At 34.5% G+C, this 19568-nt stretch overlaps 3 protein-coding genes across 3 annotated transcripts in view; all 3 read left to right on the plus strand.

Moving 5' to 3' along the window:
- LOC115959557 (CLP protease regulatory subunit CLPX1, mitochondrial-like) overlaps positions 1-2285 on the plus strand; it is an 8537-nt gene extending 6252 nt beyond the window's left edge. The window contains exons 9-15 of the mRNA XM_031077997.1: positions 80-150; positions 272-371; positions 657-761; positions 1153-1215; positions 1422-1544; positions 1860-2015; positions 2108-2285. Of these exons, the coding sequence (XP_030933857.1) occupies positions 80-150; positions 272-371; positions 657-761; positions 1153-1215; positions 1422-1544; positions 1860-2015; positions 2108-2179 (690 nt within the window). The 3' untranslated portion in view covers positions 2180-2285. The remainder of the gene's footprint in view (positions 1-79; positions 151-271; positions 372-656; positions 762-1152; positions 1216-1421; positions 1545-1859; positions 2016-2107) is intronic.
- A 5924-nt stretch (positions 2286-8209) lies between these two features.
- Positions 8210-12008, plus strand: LOC115959556 (CDT1-like protein b). The gene is made up of 7 exons (XM_031077996.1): positions 8210-8540; positions 8646-8765; positions 9217-9451; positions 10152-11045; positions 11355-11556; positions 11634-11724; positions 11880-12008. The coding sequence occupies exons 1-7, from the start codon at positions 8302-8304 to the stop codon at positions 11935-11937; spliced, it is 1839 nt and encodes a 612-aa protein (XP_030933856.1). The 5' UTR covers positions 8210-8301; the 3' UTR covers positions 11938-12008.
- LOC115959558 (CLP protease regulatory subunit CLPX1, mitochondrial-like) lies at positions 11946-17851 on the plus strand. Its single transcript, XM_031077998.1, has 13 exons — positions 11946-11970; positions 13677-13727; positions 14618-14692; positions 14805-14882; positions 15279-15335; positions 15464-15534; positions 15656-15755; positions 16047-16151; positions 16544-16606; positions 16813-16935; positions 17251-17406; positions 17499-17566; positions 17692-17851. The coding sequence occupies exons 4-13, from the start codon at positions 14868-14870 to the stop codon at positions 17696-17698; spliced, it is 765 nt and encodes a 254-aa protein (XP_030933858.1). The 5' UTR covers positions 11946-11970; positions 13677-13727; positions 14618-14692; positions 14805-14867; the 3' UTR covers positions 17699-17851.
- The last annotated feature ends 1717 nt before the right edge of the window (positions 17852-19568 follow it).

The following is a 19568-nucleotide window of genomic DNA, read 5'->3' on the forward strand; positions in this document are numbered from 1 at the left end:
CGTATGCACCGTTGTATTCTTTTCACAGATCAGATTAAGATAGTTTGTAACTATACTTGCTGTTATTTATTCTTCACAGATTGACACGAAGGATATTCTCTTCATCTGTGGAGGTGCCTTCATTGACTTGGAGAAAACAATCTCAGAAAGGTTAGCCCAATATAGAGATGAATCTTGTGGTATTTGTTATTTGGAGCTTCCTATTTTGTTAGAAATAATAATAATAATGGTGATGAATAAATAACTTGAAAGTGTCTGGCATTTGTTACAGGCGCCAAGATTCTTCTATTGGATTTGGTGCTCCAGTACGTGCCAACATGAGGGCTGGTGGTGTTACAGATGCTTCTGTTGCATCATCTTTATTGGAGACTGTAAGTGCACACCAGTCTTCAATTAACATGTAACAGCTTATAGCCTTTTTTCTTTCCTTTTTTTTTTTCATTAAAAGATTTCTTAACAAAAAGCTGTAGTTTAGCTAATGAGCTATAGCTCAAATGGCACCTCATTCCCTTGTAAGAGTAAGGCGATGGTGAGGTCATGTATTCAAGACCCACAAGGTGCCTGTGTAATAACCAATAAAAGAAGAAACCATAGTTAACTTATATTTTGCAGCGGTTTTAGATATTCATGTTCTAAAGCAACTGTTGTTTTGGCAGGTTGAAAGTAGTGACCTCATTTCATATGGTTTAATACCAGAATTTGTTGGAAGATTTCCAATCCTTGTCAGTTTGTCAGCTCTAACTGAAAACCAACTTGTGCAGGTGATATGTTGTGATTTGTTTGTCTTGTTCTAAAAACTATTTTCTGTCTGACTGGCATTTATGTAACGGTACTTATTTTTATGCTGTTATGCTTTCTACTGTATGAAAAAGAGGATCAAATATGCATGGATCAAGAAGAGATATTGAAGAGAGATAACTGGGCAGACTACAGTAAAAAACTCATGAATAAGATTCAACACATCTGGCCAGAATTTTTAGATACTTTTCCATTGGTTTTTATTGGGTGTATCTGGTGGGAAATTATTTGTCTCATGTGATTGGTCCTTTTAAATGTATTTATGAAAATGCCATCATTGTAATCTTTTTCTAGCCTTTTATTCAACAAAGTCAATTTCCTCTGTGACTCTTAAAGGCAACAATCTTTTTGTAGGTTCTTACAGAGCCAAAAAATGCCCTTGGGAAACAATACAAAAAGATGTTCCAGATGAATGGTGTAAGTTTTTTTTCTGAGGCCCATCATTCTTCATATAATATTGTCTTGAACTCTAGCCATCCATTCAACTTGTTGAATTCTTGCTTGTTCATGTTAGACTTGCAGAATCCATTGCTCATTCTGTTTTCACAAACGTTGCAGGCTTTTCATGATCTGCAAATGTGATCATCTAAAAGCCACATTGACATGAATTTTACTCATCTCAGGTCAAGCTGCATTTAACGGAAAATGCCTTGAGATTAATTGCTAAAAAAGCAATGTCTAAAAACACTGGGGCTCGGGGCTTGCGGGCAATATTGGAGAATATATTGATGGAGTCTATGTTTGAGGTATGCAATTTTTGCCTTCTCTGAAGATATTTCATGTATTGGATATATGCATCCTCCCACTCACAGCGTTTGCATACCACAAAGCTTTGAGGCCTCCGCATTGTGAGAGGGAGGATGTATATCTGCGATGCATGTGCAATTTTTGATTTTGGTGTGAAGTTAATAGAGTGCAACATGTGGCCAAAAAGGTCCCCGTCCATGTGTTTTTGTTCTTTGTACGGCTGTGAATTTTTTTTCTACTAATTTTTTTCTCCATGAACATTAGGAATTATCATTTTAAGACAATGCAACTTATAACTTTTGAATCTTTTCCAGATTCCCGATATTAGAACAGGTGATGATATAATAGATGCAGTTGTAGTTGACAAAGAGGCTGTTGGATCCGAGGGACGTGGATCTGGAGCTAAGATTCTGTATGGAAAGGGTGCATTGGATCGTTATCTTTCACAACAAAAAGTAAAGGATTTAGAGGTGAGTAATTACATGGCAGGATATAACCTTAGCTATTATTTGACATTATCCACAAATTTTTTAATGTCTAACGATTTGATTTGGTGTTACAGACCACTGCAGAGGGGTCTGAAGTAGAACCTGAAGTGGATATAGAATCTCCTTCTATTGTTGCCAGCATGTAACCTTTGGTGAAATTCACTTGTATTCTCACCCTTTGTACATAATAATAAGTTATACATTTATTTTTAATAATGATATAATATGCAATTGTACTTTATACCATAGTCATCCAATGGTCTGCAGTGCTTGATTCAGTCTTGCAGCAATCACCATCAAAATGAACAGAGCCTGGTATATTTGATGGATGAAGATGTTGGCTTCTGCATATATAAATGTATGTGCGTGTGTACATATTATATTTATATGTGTCCTGGGGAATAATCCAATAGCCATTTAATTTGTTAAGATAAGATTCCTATGATGTAACTAAATGTTTGCATACTGCAACCAAAAAAAAAAAAAAAACTAAATGTTGGCTTAGCTAATTGTAAAGGTATTTCACACCTAAGTCGTCGATTAAAAGTTGAATGTTCTTTAGACTGATTATTCTTTCACTGTCGTGTAGTTTGCAGACCAACTACATTTAAAAATTGTGTTCTTTGTCCTTTGTATAAGGATGGCTTGGCTTAATTTTTCCTCCTATTTTGTTTAGGTAGCAGGTTTCTAAAATAAGTTTTTAACATATTGAAACCAATGAGAGCAAGGAATATTTAAATCCCATCTATTGGGTGAGGTGGACGTTTTTGTATCAGTGTAACTTCAAGATTTGTAATGGATTTTAACTCTCTACCTCTTAAACTTAATGTACAAGCAAAAATCAATGCACAATTGAGGACTAGTTTTGATTTCTACCTACTGAATCAAGAGAACAATGTCCATATTATATAACCTATTCAACCTTTAGATTGCATTATCACAACCTTTTAAGTGGGGCCTTAAAATCATTGCCTATTGGGATGGAATGCAGGCCAGGCCACGTGTACTACAGAAAAAATTTGTAGATAGATTATAGAAACCCCAAGAACTTCCTATCATTTGTGCCATTTGCAAATAGTACTTGCATTTACATGTTACTTGGCCAACAAAAGCAAAAACAATGTTTCATGAACAATTCTGATCTTTATAAAATAAACAAATAAATCCTAAAGTGAATAATGTTTTAGTATATGAATTTGGTGTCACACAAGAGAATAGAATTGTGATAAACTTGACATGATAATGTGAAGTCTCTACTCTCTACTTCAAAAATCAATTTGCAAAAAAAAGAAAAAAGAAAAAAGGTATTGGGAGAATCCTTATTCAATCCATGTAATCATGTAGAGCAAACAAAAACGATCTGGCATCATTCATGCCTCTTACACTAGCTATATACGAGATTATATATATATATATATATATATATATATTGAATCCAGATAAATTTAGTTATTTCTTATAGACCCTACAATAAGAAGTTAGAACTGCCTAGCAGTAATTTAGGGAGAAGAAAAAAAAAAAAAACCACCGCAAGATATAGATTGCCAAGTTTTTCAAACAAAAATTCCAAGTCAATGTTAAATTTAAAAGATGTGTTGAGGGTCATTTGTGAGACTTTAAGTAGAAAGAAGAAAAGCCCAACGACAAGGGTAGCAAATAATTGGCAAGCAGATAGCAAAACCATTAGGCCCAAGCGGCAGGAATAATGGATCACAGGCCCATAAAATAAACAAATGGGCCTTGAAGAGGCAAGTGGGCTTAAAGAAGCCCGAAAATAGAGAAATAGCATACCCATGGGCAGTATATGATGTAGAAAAGTGAGAAAGGGCTGCCGCAGGCCCAAAGTAATGCAAATAAAGAAAGTAAGGGGTTAATGGTAGGCCTATGAACCCCAAGGATGAGAATAAGGTGATTGGGCCAGGAAAGCCCAATGAAGTTAGTAAAAGCCCATAGGAATGCAGAGTTAGTAAAAGGGCCAAGGAAGTCCAAAGAAAGCAAGTGGGCCAAGGATGCCCAAGAGAAAGACAAAAGGGACACATGAGCCCATAAGTAGGAAAACCAATGGCCATACTAAGCCACTGGGGGAAAGAGTAAATGGCTGGCCTAAAGAGGCTTAGCAAGATTGAGTCATTACAGCAGGAATAACAGAATAATATAGCAGGAAATGAGGGCAATCAAGAAGTGGGCCGAAGAAATATGAAGCCCATTATCAAATAAGGCCCAGCTCCTGAGAGGAGCGGGAAATCAAAAAGTAGCCCACATAAAAGGTCAAAGAAAACGGATGGTAAGCTATGCAGACAAGCCTCCAGACCACGGCAGACGAATGAGCAGCAAGCAGATCTTGGACACATATGGAAGGAAGGCACGTGCAAGGCTCAGGCACCACCAACCTGTACCCAGCCAATACAAGGCATGGTGAGGTCGGGGGTCAGAGATTCATAGGGCATGGTTTAGTGGTGGGGAGAGGGGAAAATTTTATTTTTGAGGTTCCAGCTCAGGTTCTTTAGGGGAAGTGTCCTGCTAGGATGACTTACTACCCAAGAGAAGTAAGCTGAGTTTGAACCACTAGGTGCATGCCATGAGAGATAGGGAGAGAGAAAGAATCCAGACCTTGGCAGGAAAGAGTGTCACGGCAGAAAAACAAACAAACAAAATACCCTTCTTTGTCTGATGATGAGGAGGTGGCACACAGACAGATTAGTGGTGGTCGGCCAGTACACCCAGACCAGACAAAGGAGATTAAAGGCTAAAACAGTAAAATCCAGTCACGGCAGACATTATAAAAAGAGGATCTTGCCGTTAACAGAAAAACAGAGCAACAACGGGAACCATAACTAAGAAATAGGAATTCGAAAAGAGAGACTAAGAAATAGAAAAGAAACGAGTGGGAGGGAAAAAAAGAAAACAACCAGAAAGAAAATAAAGTGAGAAATTAAAATGGCAGGCATACATCGGTAGATTGATTCCCTCTCTCTCTCACGAAATCCTGCTCTTTGTTAAAACCAAAAGGGGCCTCTGTGCATGAACTATTCAGGTCCGTTTCTCTTAGAGCAGTTAATCTCCATGGCAGGACTTTTCCTGAGAGATTAATTGCGTTGAGAAGGAACGTTCTTTCCTCTCTAGTTTTGCTCCTGCGGACCAAATTTTAGTTGATTTCTTCATTTTTTGATTAACCCATACATATTACTATTCGTTCCCTTTCGTTCTATTCTTTTCTTTCTGTAAAAGTGATTATTATTACTGTGATTGTGTTTGAGGGTCATTTGGTCATTTCCTACTAAGTAGCCAGATATTTTATTTATTTTTTATTATTATGTCTGTCTACCACAACTTGTCTGAAACAGCTCTGCCTGCCGCAAGCACGTTCCTGGCAAACCAGGCTTAGTTTGCGCACAAGTCGGACCAAATTGAGTTGCAGCTGGACCGATCCCAACTCCATTATCCAGAAAACTTGGGCCTAGTGCAACAGGAAGTAGCCTAACACTACTAGCATAGCCCACCACTTTACAAGATGGAATTAAAAAAAAAAAAAAAAAAATCCATTATGACTTCTCTGAAATTTCGTTAACCATATTGGTTAGGAAAACTAATTCTATAGTAATATATGCCATAAATTTGTTACAATTGTGATGAGGTCCAATAATCGCATACTCAATACATGATGAACTAGTATTACAGCTTAGTGATTGAAAATAAAATGTATATTACATAATAGAAAAAGATTTCACCAAAATCATCACATTTGAACAATAAAATATATAATAATAAATAAATAAAGCCTTCTGTAGTAGAAGTAGATCTGTTTTTTTATTAAAACAAAAAAAAAAGGCTACACTATCAAAATAATTTTAAATTAAGATAAATTTTTTAATAAATTTCTTAAAACTTTATACTGTTGACATATATATGACAATGGCATATTTTAATTATAATTATATTAAATTATATGATATATGATTATGATGTGATCGATGTATTGAAACACTTAATTGTAATAAACCACAATATTTAACCAAAAAAAAAAAGAAAAAGGATGCTTATGTGTGTGTCTTAACAGTTGAGAATCTAGTTTGCTTAAACAAGACATCCTTTTCTCAAAATGCATCTAATTCTCTTTTTTAACAAAACAAAGAGACTAGAGAGACCCCCCCCCCCCCCCCCACCCTCCCTTTTTTTTTCAAAAGATAAAATGCAGATTTAAAAAGAGTTTTAGGGAAGATATAATATACTCTTGTGTGCCCTAAGGTCACAGCTCAAGGAACAAATAAATATGCAATTATTGTGGTTCCATACAATTTTTCTTAATATCTGTGTACAATTTTATTTTTCATTTTTAAAAAATTTTAAATACAATAGTATGAAAATCTTAACCTGTATCTTTAAGATACTTGTTAACAATAACTTAATTTATTTTCTTGTTGTCCTAATTAGGAATGACAAGAGGGCAAGATGAGATTGAATTAGGGGTTTTATACCCCTCTCTTTAGGGTAGAAAAACCTGCGCAAGACCAGAGTGGAGTAGGATGAGGGTGAGGTAGGTTGGCGATGTTTTGCTATTTAGCCGATTCTTAATGAAATGTATTTGACATTACATTGATAGAAATGAAAGAAACAAAGATACAATTATGAAAGTGCTAAGAAAGTGGGGAAAAAATATATTTTAAGATGGTATATATAATTTAAATATATTAAATAAAAACACACATATTAAAAGTTTAGTGTTCATTTAATTTTATTTCAAGCATAATTTAAGCTTGAGCTCAATATTAAATAAGATTACATGTTTAAGTTTAGTTCGTTTTCTTGTCAAATAAATTAGAGCTTGTTCACGAACTATTCGATTAATTTTTTTTTTCCATATACAGTAAAACCATGATTAAAATTTTTTACTCATTCACAAATTTGTTAATCTTTACTATGAATGAATTGTTTAAATTATCAATAAACTACAACCTAAACTTATATGAATCTATTTACTAACTTTTAGATATAAAAATATAATATTTATATAGTTAAACCGTGCCTCATATCATGGGCTTGATTGCAAACACATTATTATGTTTAAACTTTACTCATTTAATAGTCGAGCTTAAATTCGGGTTTGAACTTAACTTATTTACTAAACAAACAAACACAAACAAACATTTTTTTGAATGAGTTCAAATTAATCATAAACAATTTAGTTTATATACTACCCTAATTTGGGGTGGGATGAGATGAGATGGGGTGAAAATAGTCTATTATAGATGAGCAAAACCTGTTCCCGCCAGTCATTTCTTCCAGATGAATGAAAAAAAAAAAAAAAAAAAAAAATCTCACACAAACCATAGTGGATAGGTGACAAAGATATTTAGCCATATACATTTTAGATTAAACCAGTATAGAATTTTTATTTTGTATAAAAAGAAGAAGAAGTTATGTAGTAAAATTTATAATATTTTTAACATTTTTCTATTTGAATTACTTGTGCTTAGTAACTCGTTTATTTGTAGGATCTATTTATTTAAATTTGTCTTATCTCTATCTCTAGCATTACTTAATATTTTGGCCTTCTTAATAGCGAAAAAAAAAAAAAAGTAATCTAAATTTTTTTTAATATCTCCCAAAAATATTTATATATATAAAAAAAAATTATTCCCCAAATTTGGGATCTTTCTCTAGTAGGGGAGAAAGCTCTAGGCATGGGCCTAATTGGCCCAGAGACTGAAATTTTGATTTGTTTAATATTTTGTTGGTTGCTTTTTCTCTCTTTTATATTATTATTTTTCTATTCCTTTGTCCTTTCTTTGAAAGTGTTTAATAGAGAAGTTTGAATAATATTATTTGAGTGTTTTTGATATATATGTGAATGAAAAAGTATATAATATTATTTAAAATATTCAAAAATATATTCAAACGAAGCTACCAAACACCCCCTTAATTTGTTATATTTTTTTGTTGATATTGTCGTAATCATGGACATGGTCACAAAACTTTTAAGGAAAAAAAAAGAAAAAAGAAAAACCAAAGAGGTTTCCATTCATTTCCCTGGCCGCGGACAAGACTACTCAAGCTCACCTGCCTGACTCACTAGACCTACTTCCCAAACAGACCCGAAAGAAAGAAATTGCGGGAAGCAACGGGTCATTTAGGCGGGAATCCAACCAGGCACGCCTTGCGCTCTCTCTCTCTCTCTCTCTCTCGATCTCCTTCAATCCACACTACATTTCCTCTCTCACAAATCTCTCTAACGAGTCTCTCTCTCTCTCTCGCTGTGATAGTGATACCAATGGAGCTTTCATCTTCATCAAAATCCAAATCCATGAAACCCCATTCAAAACACTTCAACTCACCCGACCAGCTGAGCTCCAAAACTCCAGAAAAACAGCCCACACAGCTCCCCCGCAACCGCGAAGTCAGAAAAGTCGCCGAAACCGCTAGAAGGCAGATCCAATCCTGGCCAACCTCCCCAGAGCCCCATAAGTCCAAGAAACCGCTCCCCCAGCAGCCCACTAAGCTACCCGAAAAGTATTATGAACTACTTTTTTGGTTTTTAATGTGATTTGATTGGTTTATTTGTTTTGTTTTAGCTTTTAATTAATGTTTCTGGGTTTTTATTTGTTCTATTTGCAGGTATGAGATTCTTGCTCAGTTTTTTGATAGCTTGGATAGTTCTATTCGGTTGTTGCGGTTGAAGGGTTCCTCATCCTCCTTCACCAATATTTGCCCCAAAATCGAGTGTTTAACTGATAGGTAAATTTTTTTTTTTTTTTTTTTTTTTGGGTTTTGTTCGGTTTCTAAGAAAGTAAAATTTTGGTTGGGAAATGATTGCATTATGTGTCTTATAGCGATGATGATTGGTATGAAGTTATGAAATTTGTTTTCCCTCTTTTTGGTTGCTTAGAAAATAGAACCTTAAACGTCTGTTTGGATTTGGGAAAAGCAAGCGTGTTTTTAAAATGGTATTCCAGCACTCGAAAACAAAATAGAAACCCATTGCCAAAAAAGTTTTAAGAGGGAAAATGTATTCTCAAAACACAGATTTTTTTCAGTTTTTTTTAGATTAGTTTTCAAAAATTGCTACCACACTGCATATTTGATATTTCTTAAGCAACTCACCTGATACATTGACTACACTTTAGCTATATGAGATTAATGAATCTTATGATTGTTTTGTATGTTTAAAAAAAAAAAATGTTTTTAGGAGGTTTACACACAGGCACTTGGCTCAATTGAAGTTTATTTTGCGTGATGCAATTGAGATAAAGAGGGTACTTGTGTTTGATGAGGGGACGAGCTGTATGAAGCCGGATCTCCATGTTTCCATCAACGTTGATGCAGTGGATAATAATGGGAAGTTGAAATCTGAAAGCGGGAATATGCATTTGAGGAAGGTGTTACGTTCGTGGCTTGTGGATTTTTCAAAATCCTTTCCTGAGGTACTCGTGTTCTGTACTTTCTGTATATTACATGGGATATATCCTTAAATTGTTGTTAGTTCTGTATTCATGATCACATCTAGAACAACATTAGTTGCCAATCATTTACATTTTTTATTTTTATTTTTTATGTATATATAAGTTACTTTGATTCTCTGGTTATAATGCCTTCCTGTCCAATTGAAAAGGGGAGTGTGCTTTGGAATATAATGCACAAAAACTGTTGGGCATATATTCTCTCTTTTCTTAGGACATTCTTGCAGTGAGATGCCTCTGTTTCATCTGTTCCTTCCATTCCTATCTATATATAGTTGTTTTACACTTTATGTATAAACTTTAGCACAAGATTCCATCTGCCACTTATGGCCACCTAATGAGACTGGGTTAAGATAATACCATAATCTAATATAATTTTGATTAGGGTCATATTCTATGGTTTCCATTATAGAAGTGTTCCTTTTTCATACAATTGAAAATCAACTTTATGCTCTAGCTGCTTTTGACGTCCCTTTCACTACAAATGTTAACCCTAAAGGTAGCTGTCAGCGTGATATTCACTACCACTTGAAATTGTAACTAACAATATGGATTTGAGATGAAAAATTATTGTCAGTTTACTCATATATATTCGATATGAAGATTTCTGGTAGTTTTAAGCAATGCTCTAAACTGCACCTTAAGATTTTTCTTCTGCATGCAGGTGGATGAAATTCCAGAGGAACTGTTGCCTGAACCATTCAATCGTAAAGAGCTAGACGTCCATTCGAACATGAAAACACCCACCTCATCATTTCCTATTAAGACATCAACTGTTGCACTAACAGCTCTGCAATCAGCAGTATCAGAAACCTGCATTCAGGATGATAAAATTGCAGAAGGAACAGAACAAGGTCTGAATTCAAACATAAACGATTCTCTCAACATGTCATTTCCCCTCGGGACATCAATCGAAGCACATAGAAAACAGCAACCAGTGGTAGCATCACATCTCTCTCGATCTTTCCACAAGCGCTTTTCACAGAAAGTCATTAGCCATGAAGTACAGAACTATCCTCTAAACTTATCAAAGACTGATCTCCAATCTTCAGTTCTTCCAGTTCCAGAGTCACCACTTAAGAAAAGTTCCTCCAAAGAGAAAAGTAGTTCTGCTGCTGGTACTCCATCCCCATCAAAACTGTCGTTTGAATCAACCAGCAATGAAAAATGTCTGGCAGTTAATGCTTCCCCTGCTCATTTGCCACAATCTTGCCCACCAGCAACCCCAAGCAAAGAGATAGATGCCATGAATAATGAGAATGGGTCTCCTGCAGAAATTGCTAATATCCATTTGACTCCTGCAAAACATGTTCTCACTCCAGCTGGGCTGATGAATGTCACGCCCACATTGTATCCACCAAAGAGATGTTATATGAGCCCAGAGGATGATTCCACTAGCTCACCAAACAAGTTAATAAGGCGTCCACCCCGTTCAAGATCGTTAAAATTTGACACTCCCATAAAGAATGGAAACATTGGTGATGAAATGGATGACACTGGAGGTGTTTTAGTTGATAATGATGTTTTTGATATTCTTCCTGAGAATATTTTGCAATCGGTAAGCCCCATTTTGAATTCCTTATGCTTTCATCCTTACCAAGCATGGCTCTATGTTCTATTTAAAACAATATACAAGCTATCGTTTTTTTTTCTTCTAGTGTTATTTGACTGCAATAACCAACATATAAATTTCATTTTGCTTCAAACGGAAATTAAATCAAGGATAGGATATCAGTCTATAGTCATTATGTTTGCATTTATCCTAGCCTTATTAGTTTACAACATGAACATATTGAACCTGGACAGAGACATAAAAGTTTGTTCTGATTGCATCATTAGAATTTATAACTATGTTTTCTTGCTGCAGATAATAGAGAAAGAGAGGAAGGCAGTAGAAGAGAGAAATCCGGTGATCTCACGGGCAAAACGGAGGCGACAAATGATTGCTAGCCTGCCTAAGCTCTTCAACATGATTCACTTCTTATTTCAGTCTATTAAGCAGTCTGTTATCACAAAAGAGGAGCTTATACACAATATAATTGCAAGCCATTGTGGTATTGTTGACAGAAGTAAGCATTTGTACCACATGGATATAATTCCCTTTTCTCTGGGTGCTTTTGGTGATCCTCTTCATTTGTGTTTGCAGGAGAAGTTGAAGAGCAGCTAAACCTCTTAATAGAATTAGTTCCGGAATGGATTTCAGAAAAGTTGGCATCTGGAGGGGATTTGCTCTTCTGGTGAGTCTTGTTAATATGTGATATGGTTGTGGGTGGATCCATTTTAATTGTTATAGAGAACAAATGGATATTTGTCTTTAGAAGACTGTAAATTATTCTTCAAGTGACAAAACTTATTCAAATTGTTTGATGTCATTATCTGTTCTTTTTTGCAGTATAAATAAAACATCAAGTCCTGAGTCATTACGTGCACGGCTTGAAGAAGCAAAGTGAGGAGAAGCATGAAATAGATTTTTGGAAATTACTGTAAGAAGCATGTGGAGGAATGGTTTAAAATTGTCTTTGTAAATGTTAATTCTTTGTTGTTAGCTGAGATCGTAGAGTAGATTTTGGAAGTAGACTTAGGAGCTTAAGATGAAGTCTTTGTGAAATATGTTAATTACATGGCAAGATTATTAGAAAGCTTGCTTCTTGTACGATCAACTTATTGTCTTAAAGTTAACATATAAAAGTTCCTATGTAAGCAGCATCAACAAGCATTCTAAAAGTCCTTGGGAAGTTTTCCCTTGCGTCAATGTCTTAGTATTTTGTGTTTTTATTGAATGGGACCAGTGTAAGCTAGATTATTCCCTAAAACCTGAGTAAATGCTTATAAGCTGACAAATGATGTGTATGGCTATGTGAATTGTGATGTGTCTAGGTATGTTAGGAGACTAGCATTATGTATGAAAGGGGCACTATACATTGCATATTCAGTGGTAGTATTGTGTTAATGTGGAGCAATTTTCTGTTTTCACAGTTTTACTAACTGTATTGCTTGAATAAAAGTGCATGCTGTGGCTGTTTACAATCACTATAAGAGGATATATTATGAGTCCCTACAAAAGTGGTTGGTTCTGTACCTTTAATATACATAAGTTGTAATATATGTCCTTCATTTCTTTTCTACATGTATCTACTAGGAAGGATCTAGCATAATGTGGTTGCCATAAGGAGCTATTCCTACATTGCTTTGTTGTATATGAGGCCACTGTCATGAAAATAAAAATTGTGCAATGAAGTATGTGGGTTTGGCTAAGGTTACTCTTAATTTCCTCTAAACTTTGCTACTGTCGTGTTTTCAGGCATGCTTTCACATGTGTATGGTGCTAGAGAAAGTACATGATTAATGATTGTGTCATCTTTAATCTTAGTTAAGAAGAGAATTAATATTAACTCCAATGATCAGTTTTATTGAGCATATACAGAGAATTGTAATGTCAATATCAATGATCTTCTAATTTTGTATAGTTTCGTATAGCTACTTTTGTCTTAGGTATGCCTCAATTCTTTTAAAGCTCTGGCTAGCCCATCAGGGGTGAATGCCCCTGGACCACGGACCACCTAGCAACTGGTTCTGGCGGGTGGGGTCAGTTGCCTGTAGGTTTCACTAGCTAAAGGCAAGTCTAAAGGGCTCTTCTTTAGAAAGGTTCCCTGCACTATCAAAAATAAAAAATAAAAAATATATATATTTCAAGAAAGCTAAATCACCTAGCTGATGTTCATACCCATTAACAAATAAATGTATCATCTCCTAACCAATGAAAAGCCGTCCTTAAAGATAAATTGATGCTATCATAGTCATTTTGTGATTAAACTTATCCTCATCAATATAAATATATACAATATTTCACATTGGTCATATTTAAATTCTTCGCAATATAAATATATACAATATTTCACATTGGTCATATTTCAATCTCTTTTGCAATGCAACATTAAAGATTATGACATACTCCTTTAATGTGTTACACCAGAACTCTCTCTCTCTCTCTCTCTCACACACACACACATACACTCTTTTGAAGGATTCAAGTGAAACAATTTTTTAGTTTGAGCAAATCTATGTACTGACATGTTCTATTGTGATAAGTAATAACTGATTTGCTTTTTTTGGTTTGAAGTTTAGTTGCTATCTGTGAAGAGTTACAATGAGGTTGAGCAAAAGTATTAATAGGTCTTGTTATGTGCAGGCAGGATATGTAGGGGAAGATGTGGAGTCCATATTATACAAACTCCTTACGGTAATTCTGACAAGCCTATTCACTTATTTGCATCATAATTTTTTTTTTGAAAATCTAATATATTCTGAAAATAAAAATAAAAGGACGAGATTAGGGAGAGTTGCTTTAGATGGTTTGGTCATGAGTAGAGAGCGATTAATGCTCTAATGAGGAAGGGTGGGTTAATTCAAGTGGAGGAGGTGGAAAAAGATAGAGGACGACCTAATATAACATTAGTAGAAGCAGTAAAAAATGATATGTCAAGTAAGAAGATGACAGAGAACGTGAGGAAAGAATACATGTGGTTTGTTGAGGATCCATAGCCGACGTCTAAACTAAGGTCTAGTTGTTGTTGCTAATTTATTCTGAAAATTTAGAACTTCTCTCTATTGGCATATGTGCGTACTATAAAAATTATGAGCTCTTCTGCCAAAAAAAGAAAAGAATAAATTCATGAGATTGTAACTTTCAAAGAAGCAAAAATTATCTTATATAATTAGAATAATATGTAAGTATATTACAAAGAAAATTCAAATCTCCAATTTACATTCAATTTCTTTTCTAGTAATAATTAAGTCTCTAATGTATTCACTATTGTACAACAATTTTTCATTAAGCTTTATACAACTTAAACGTACAGAATATACTAAATCAATAAACTTTGTTGTGGTGTTAATTTAATCAATTCTCATAGAGCATGAATCAATAATGTTAAGAAAGTCTAAACGAGAAACTGAATCAATAACCTTCGTTGGGGTGTTAATTTAATTAATTCTCATAGAGCATGAAGTTTTTCAATGAATATAGACACGGACTCTATTTTATGATATAAAATGGTGTAAATATGCACTTCTATTCATATGTGGTGAATTAATGATTATAAATTATTTACATGGGCATTTGTATCTCAGGTTGCTGACTATAATGTGGCAGCTGCCCAGCAAGGCATTGTTTACATTGATGAAGTTGACAAGATTACCAAAAAGGTTTCCCTTTTTTTTTTTTCCTGGTTAATCTCTCTATCTCTTTCTGTTTTGAAGACCACTTCCATGCTCCTTTTTTTATACTATTGACATCTTCCGCTTATCCACTTTGCAGGCCGAGAGCCTTAATATTAGTAGAGATGTGTCTGGGGAGGGTGTTCAATAGGCATTACTGGAGATGCTGGAAGGAACAGTAAGTGCACTTGTTATGTAAATTGAAGATATTAGTTAATTGATGGTCTCTTTTAAGTTACTAGAAAGCATTTTACGCAATAGGTGTATGCAATGCTCCTTACATGTATGTGGGACCCACACACATAGATCCACATACATGCGAAAGTGATGTTGCATATACCTGTTACATAAGATACCACCTTGGGTTACAAGTAACAACCACCAGGTATGTTGTCCTTTGAACATGATGGAGATGGTCTGGTATTATTGAGGCAGCCTCCGAGCCCTTCTGTAGAATATTATAACCTTAGCATAGATGAATGAATTAACAGATATGAGTTATCTAAACTTTTATTGGGTAGAGTGAATATTTTACTTCTTTATGGTCTGATCTATGAACTTCCATTTGTTGTAGGTTGTCAATGTTCCTGAGAAGGGAGCTCGAAAGCATCCTAGAGGTGAAAACATACAGGTACAGAAGGGACTTGAAAGCATCCTTTTTATACTATTTGCATCTTCCACGTATGCACTGTTGTATTCTTTTCACAGATCAGATTAAGGTAGTTTGTAACTAAACTTGCTGTTATTTATTCTTCACAGATTGACACGAAGGACATTCTCTTCATCTGTGGAGGTGCCTTCATTGACTTGGAGAAAACAATCTCAGAAAGGTTAGCCCAATATAGAGATGAATCTTGTGGTATTTGTTATTTGGAGCTTCCTATTTTGTTAGAAATAATAATAATAATGGTGATGAATAAATAACTTGGAAGTGTCTGGCATTCGTTACAGGTGCCAAGATTCTTCTATTGGATTTGGTGCTCCAGTACGTGCCATCATGAGGGCTGGTGGTGTTACGGATTCTTCTGTTGCATCATCTTTATTGGAGACTGTAAGTGTACACCAGTCTTCAATTAACATGTAACAGCTTATAGCCTTTTTTCTTTCCTTTTTTTTTTTCATTAAAAGATTTCTTAACAAAAAGCCGTAGTTTAGCTAATGAGATATAGCTCAAATGGCACCTCATTCCTTTGTAAGAGTGAGGTGGAGGGTGAGGTCATGTATTCAAGACCCACAAGGTGCATGTGTAATAACCAATAAAAGAAGAAACCATAGTTTACTTAACTAATATTTTGCAGCGGTTTTAGATATTCATGTTCTAAAGCAACTGTTGTTTTGGCAGGTTGAAAGTAGTGACCTCATTTCATATGGTTTAATACCTGAATTTGTTGGACGATTTCCAATCCTTGTCAATTTGTCAGCTCTAACTGAAAACCAACTTGTGCAGGTGATATGTTGTGATTTGTTTGTCTTGTTCTAAAAACTATTTTCTGTCTGACTGGCATTTATGTAACTGTACTTATTTTTATGCTGTTATGCTTTCTACTGTATGAAAAAGAGGATCAAATATGTATGGATCAAGAAGAGATATTGAAGAGAGATAACTGGGCAGACTCCAGTAAAAAACTCATGAATAAGATTCAACACATCTGGCCAGAATTTTTAGATACTTTTCCATTGGCTTTTATTGGGTGTATCTGGTGGGAAATTATTTGTCTCATGTGATTGGTCCTTTTAAACGTATTTATGAAAATGCCATCATTATAATCTTTTTCTAGCCTTTTATTCAACACAAGTCAATTTCCTCTGTGACTCTTAAAGGCAATAATCTTTTTGTAGGTTCTTACAGAGCCAAAAAATGCCCTTGGGAAACAATACAAAAAGATGTTCCAGATGAATGGTGTAAGTTTTTTTTCCGAGGCCCATCATTCTTCATATAATAATGTCTTGAACTCCAGCCATCCATTCAACTTGTTGAATTCTTGCTTGTTCATGTTAGACTTGCAGAATCCATTGCTCATTCTGTTTTCACAAATGTTGCAGGCTTTTCATAATCTGCAAATGTGATCATCTAAAAGCCACATTGACATGAATTTTACTCATCTCAGGTCAAGTTGCATTTAATGGAAAATGCCCTGAGATTAATTGCTAAAAGAGCAATATCTAAAAACACCGGGGATCGGGGCTTGCAGGCGATATTGGAGAATATATTGATGGAGTCTATGTTTGAGGTATGCAATTTTTGCCTTCTCTGAAGATATTTTATGTATTGGATATATGCATCCTCTCACTCACTGCGTTTGCATGCCACAAAGCTTTGAGGCCCCCACACTGTGAGAGGGAGGATGTATATCTGCGATGCATGTGCAATTTTTGATTTTGGTGTGAAGTTAATAGAGTGCAACAAGTGGCCAAAAAGGTCCCAGTCCATGTGTTTTTGTTCTTTGTATGGCAGTGAATTTTTTTTCTCCTAATTTTTTGCTCCATAAACATTAGGAATGATCATTTTAAGACAATGCAACTTATAACTTTTGAATCTTTTCCAGATTCCTGATATTAGAACAGGTGATGATATAATAGATGCAGTTGTAGTTGATGAAGAGGCTGTTGGATCTGAGGGACGTGGATCTGGAGCAAAGATTCTGTATGGAAAGGGTGCATTGGATCGTTATCTTTTACAACAAAAAGTAAAGGATTTAGAGGTGAGTAATTACATGGCAGGATATAACCTTAGCTATTATTTGACATTATCCACAAATTTTTTAATGTCTAACGATTTGATTTGGTGTTACAGACCACTGCAGAGGGGTCTGATGTAGAACCTGAAGTGGATATAGAATCTCCTTCTATTGTTGCCAGCATGTAACCTTTGGTGAAATTCAATTGTATTCTCATCCTTTGTACATAATAATAAGTTATACATTTATTTTTAATAATGATATAATATGCAATTGTACTTTATACCATAATCATCCAATGGTCTGCAGTGCTTGATTCAGTCTTGCAGCAATCACCATCAAAATGAACAGAGCCTGGTATATTTGATGGATGAAGATGTTGGCTTGTGCATATATATAAATGTATGTACGTGTGCGTACGTATTATATGTGCCCTGGAGAATAATCCAATAGCCATTTAATTTGTTAAGATAAGTATCCTTTGATGTAACTAAATGTTTGCATACTTTAACCCCCCCCCCCCCCCCCCCCCAAAAAAAAAAAAAAAAAAAACTAAATGTTGGCTTAGCTCATTGTAAAGGTATTTCACACCTAAGTCGTCGATTAAAAGTTAAATGTTCTTTAGACTGTTTATTCGTTCACTGTCGTGTGGTTTGCAGACCAACTACATTTAAAAATTGTGTTCTTTGTCCCTTGTATAAGGATGGCTTGGCTTAATTTTTCCTCCTATTTTGTTTAGGTAGCAGGTTTCTAAAATAAGTTTTTCATATATTGAAACCAATGAGAGCAAGGAATATTTAAATCCCATCTATTGGGTGAGGTGGACGTTTTGTATCAGTGTAACTTCAAGATTTGTAATGGATTTTAACTCTCTACCTCTTAAACTTAATGTTCAATCAAAAATCAATGCACAATTGAGTACTAGTTTTGATTTCTACCTACTGAATCACAAGAACAATGTCCATATTTTATGACCTATTCAACCTCTAGATTGCATTATCACAACCTTTTAAGTGGGGCCTTAAAATTATTGCCTCTTGGGATGGAATGCATGCCAGGCCACGTGTTCTACAGAAAAAAGTTGTAGATAGATTATAGAAACCCCAAGAACTTCCTATCATTTGTGCCATTTGCAACTAGTACTTGCATTTACATGTTACTTGGCCAACAAAAGCAAAATTATAATAACAATGTTTCATGAACAATTCTGATCTTTATAAAAGAAACAAATAAATCCTAAAGTGAATAATGTTTTAGTATATGAATTTGGTGTCACACAAGAGAATAGAATTGTGATAAACTTGACATGATAATGTGAAGTCTCTACTCTCTACTTTAAAAATCATACTGCAAAAAAATTAAAAAAAAAAGGTAGAGGGAGAATCCTTATTCAATCCATGTAATCATGTAGAGCAACAAAAACGTTCTGGCATCATTCATGCCTCTTACACTATTGAATCCAAATAAATTTAGTTATTTCTTATAGACCCTACAATAAGAAGTTAGAACTGCCTAGCAGTAATTTAGGGAGAGGAAAAAAAAAACCACCGCATGATATAGATTGCCAGGTTTTTCAAACAAAAATTCCACGTCAATGTTAAATTTAAAAGATGGAACAAAAAAAATATAATCTATTATGACTTCTCTGAAATTTCTTCAACTAGATCGGTTAGGAAAACTAATTCTATAGCAATATATGCCATAAATTTGTTACAATTGTGATGAGGTCCAATAATCACAAACTCAATACATGATGAACTAGTATTACAGCTTAGTGATTGAAAATAAAATGTATATTACATAATAGAAAAAGATTTCACCAAAATCATCTCATTTAAACAATAAAATATATAATAATAAATAAATAAAGCCTTCTGTAGTAGAAGTAGATCTGTTTTTTTTATTAAAACAACAAAAGGCTACACTATCAAAATAATTTTAAATTAAGATAATTTTTTTAATAAATTTCTTAAAACTTTATACGGTTGACATATATAGGACAATGGCATATTTTAATTATAATTATATTACATTGTATGAAATATGATCATGATATGATCGATGTATTGAAACACTTAATTGGAATAAACGACAATATTTAACAAAAAGAAGAAGAAGAAGAAGCTTTTGTGTGTGTCTTAACAGTTGAGAATCTAGTTTGCTTAAACAAGACATCCTTTTCTCTA

Source organism: Quercus lobata, chromosome 9, assembly GCF_001633185.2.
Source record: "Quercus lobata isolate SW786 chromosome 9, ValleyOak3.0 Primary Assembly, whole genome shotgun sequence".
Lineage (NCBI taxonomy): Eukaryota > Viridiplantae > Streptophyta > Magnoliopsida > Fagales > Fagaceae > Quercus > Quercus lobata.

What these genes read in the sequence shown, in the direction of transcription:
- LOC115959556 (XM_031077996.1), top strand. Translation starts at nt 8,302, where the DNA reads ATGGAGCTTTCATCTTCATCAAAATCCAAATCCATGAAACCCCATTCA. An exon ending in CCCACTAAGCTACCCGAAAA is followed by an intron (nt 8,541 to 8,645) that starts GTATTATGAACT and finishes TTCTATTTGCAG; the next exon opens with GTATGAGATTCTTGCTCAGT. An exon ending in ATCGAGTGTTTAACTGATAG is followed by an intron (nt 8,766 to 9,216) that starts GTAAATTTTTTT and finishes AAATGTTTTTAG; the next exon opens with GAGGTTTACACACAGGCACT.
- LOC115959558 (XM_031077998.1), top strand. An exon ending in CTAGAGGTGAAAACATACAG is followed by an intron (nt 15,336 to 15,463) that starts GTACAGAAGGGA and finishes TATTCTTCACAG; the next exon opens with ATTGACACGAAGGACATTCT. An exon ending in TGATGGAGTCTATGTTTGAG is followed by an intron (nt 16,936 to 17,250) that starts GTATGCAATTTT and finishes AATCTTTTCCAG; the next exon opens with ATTCCTGATATTAGAACAGG.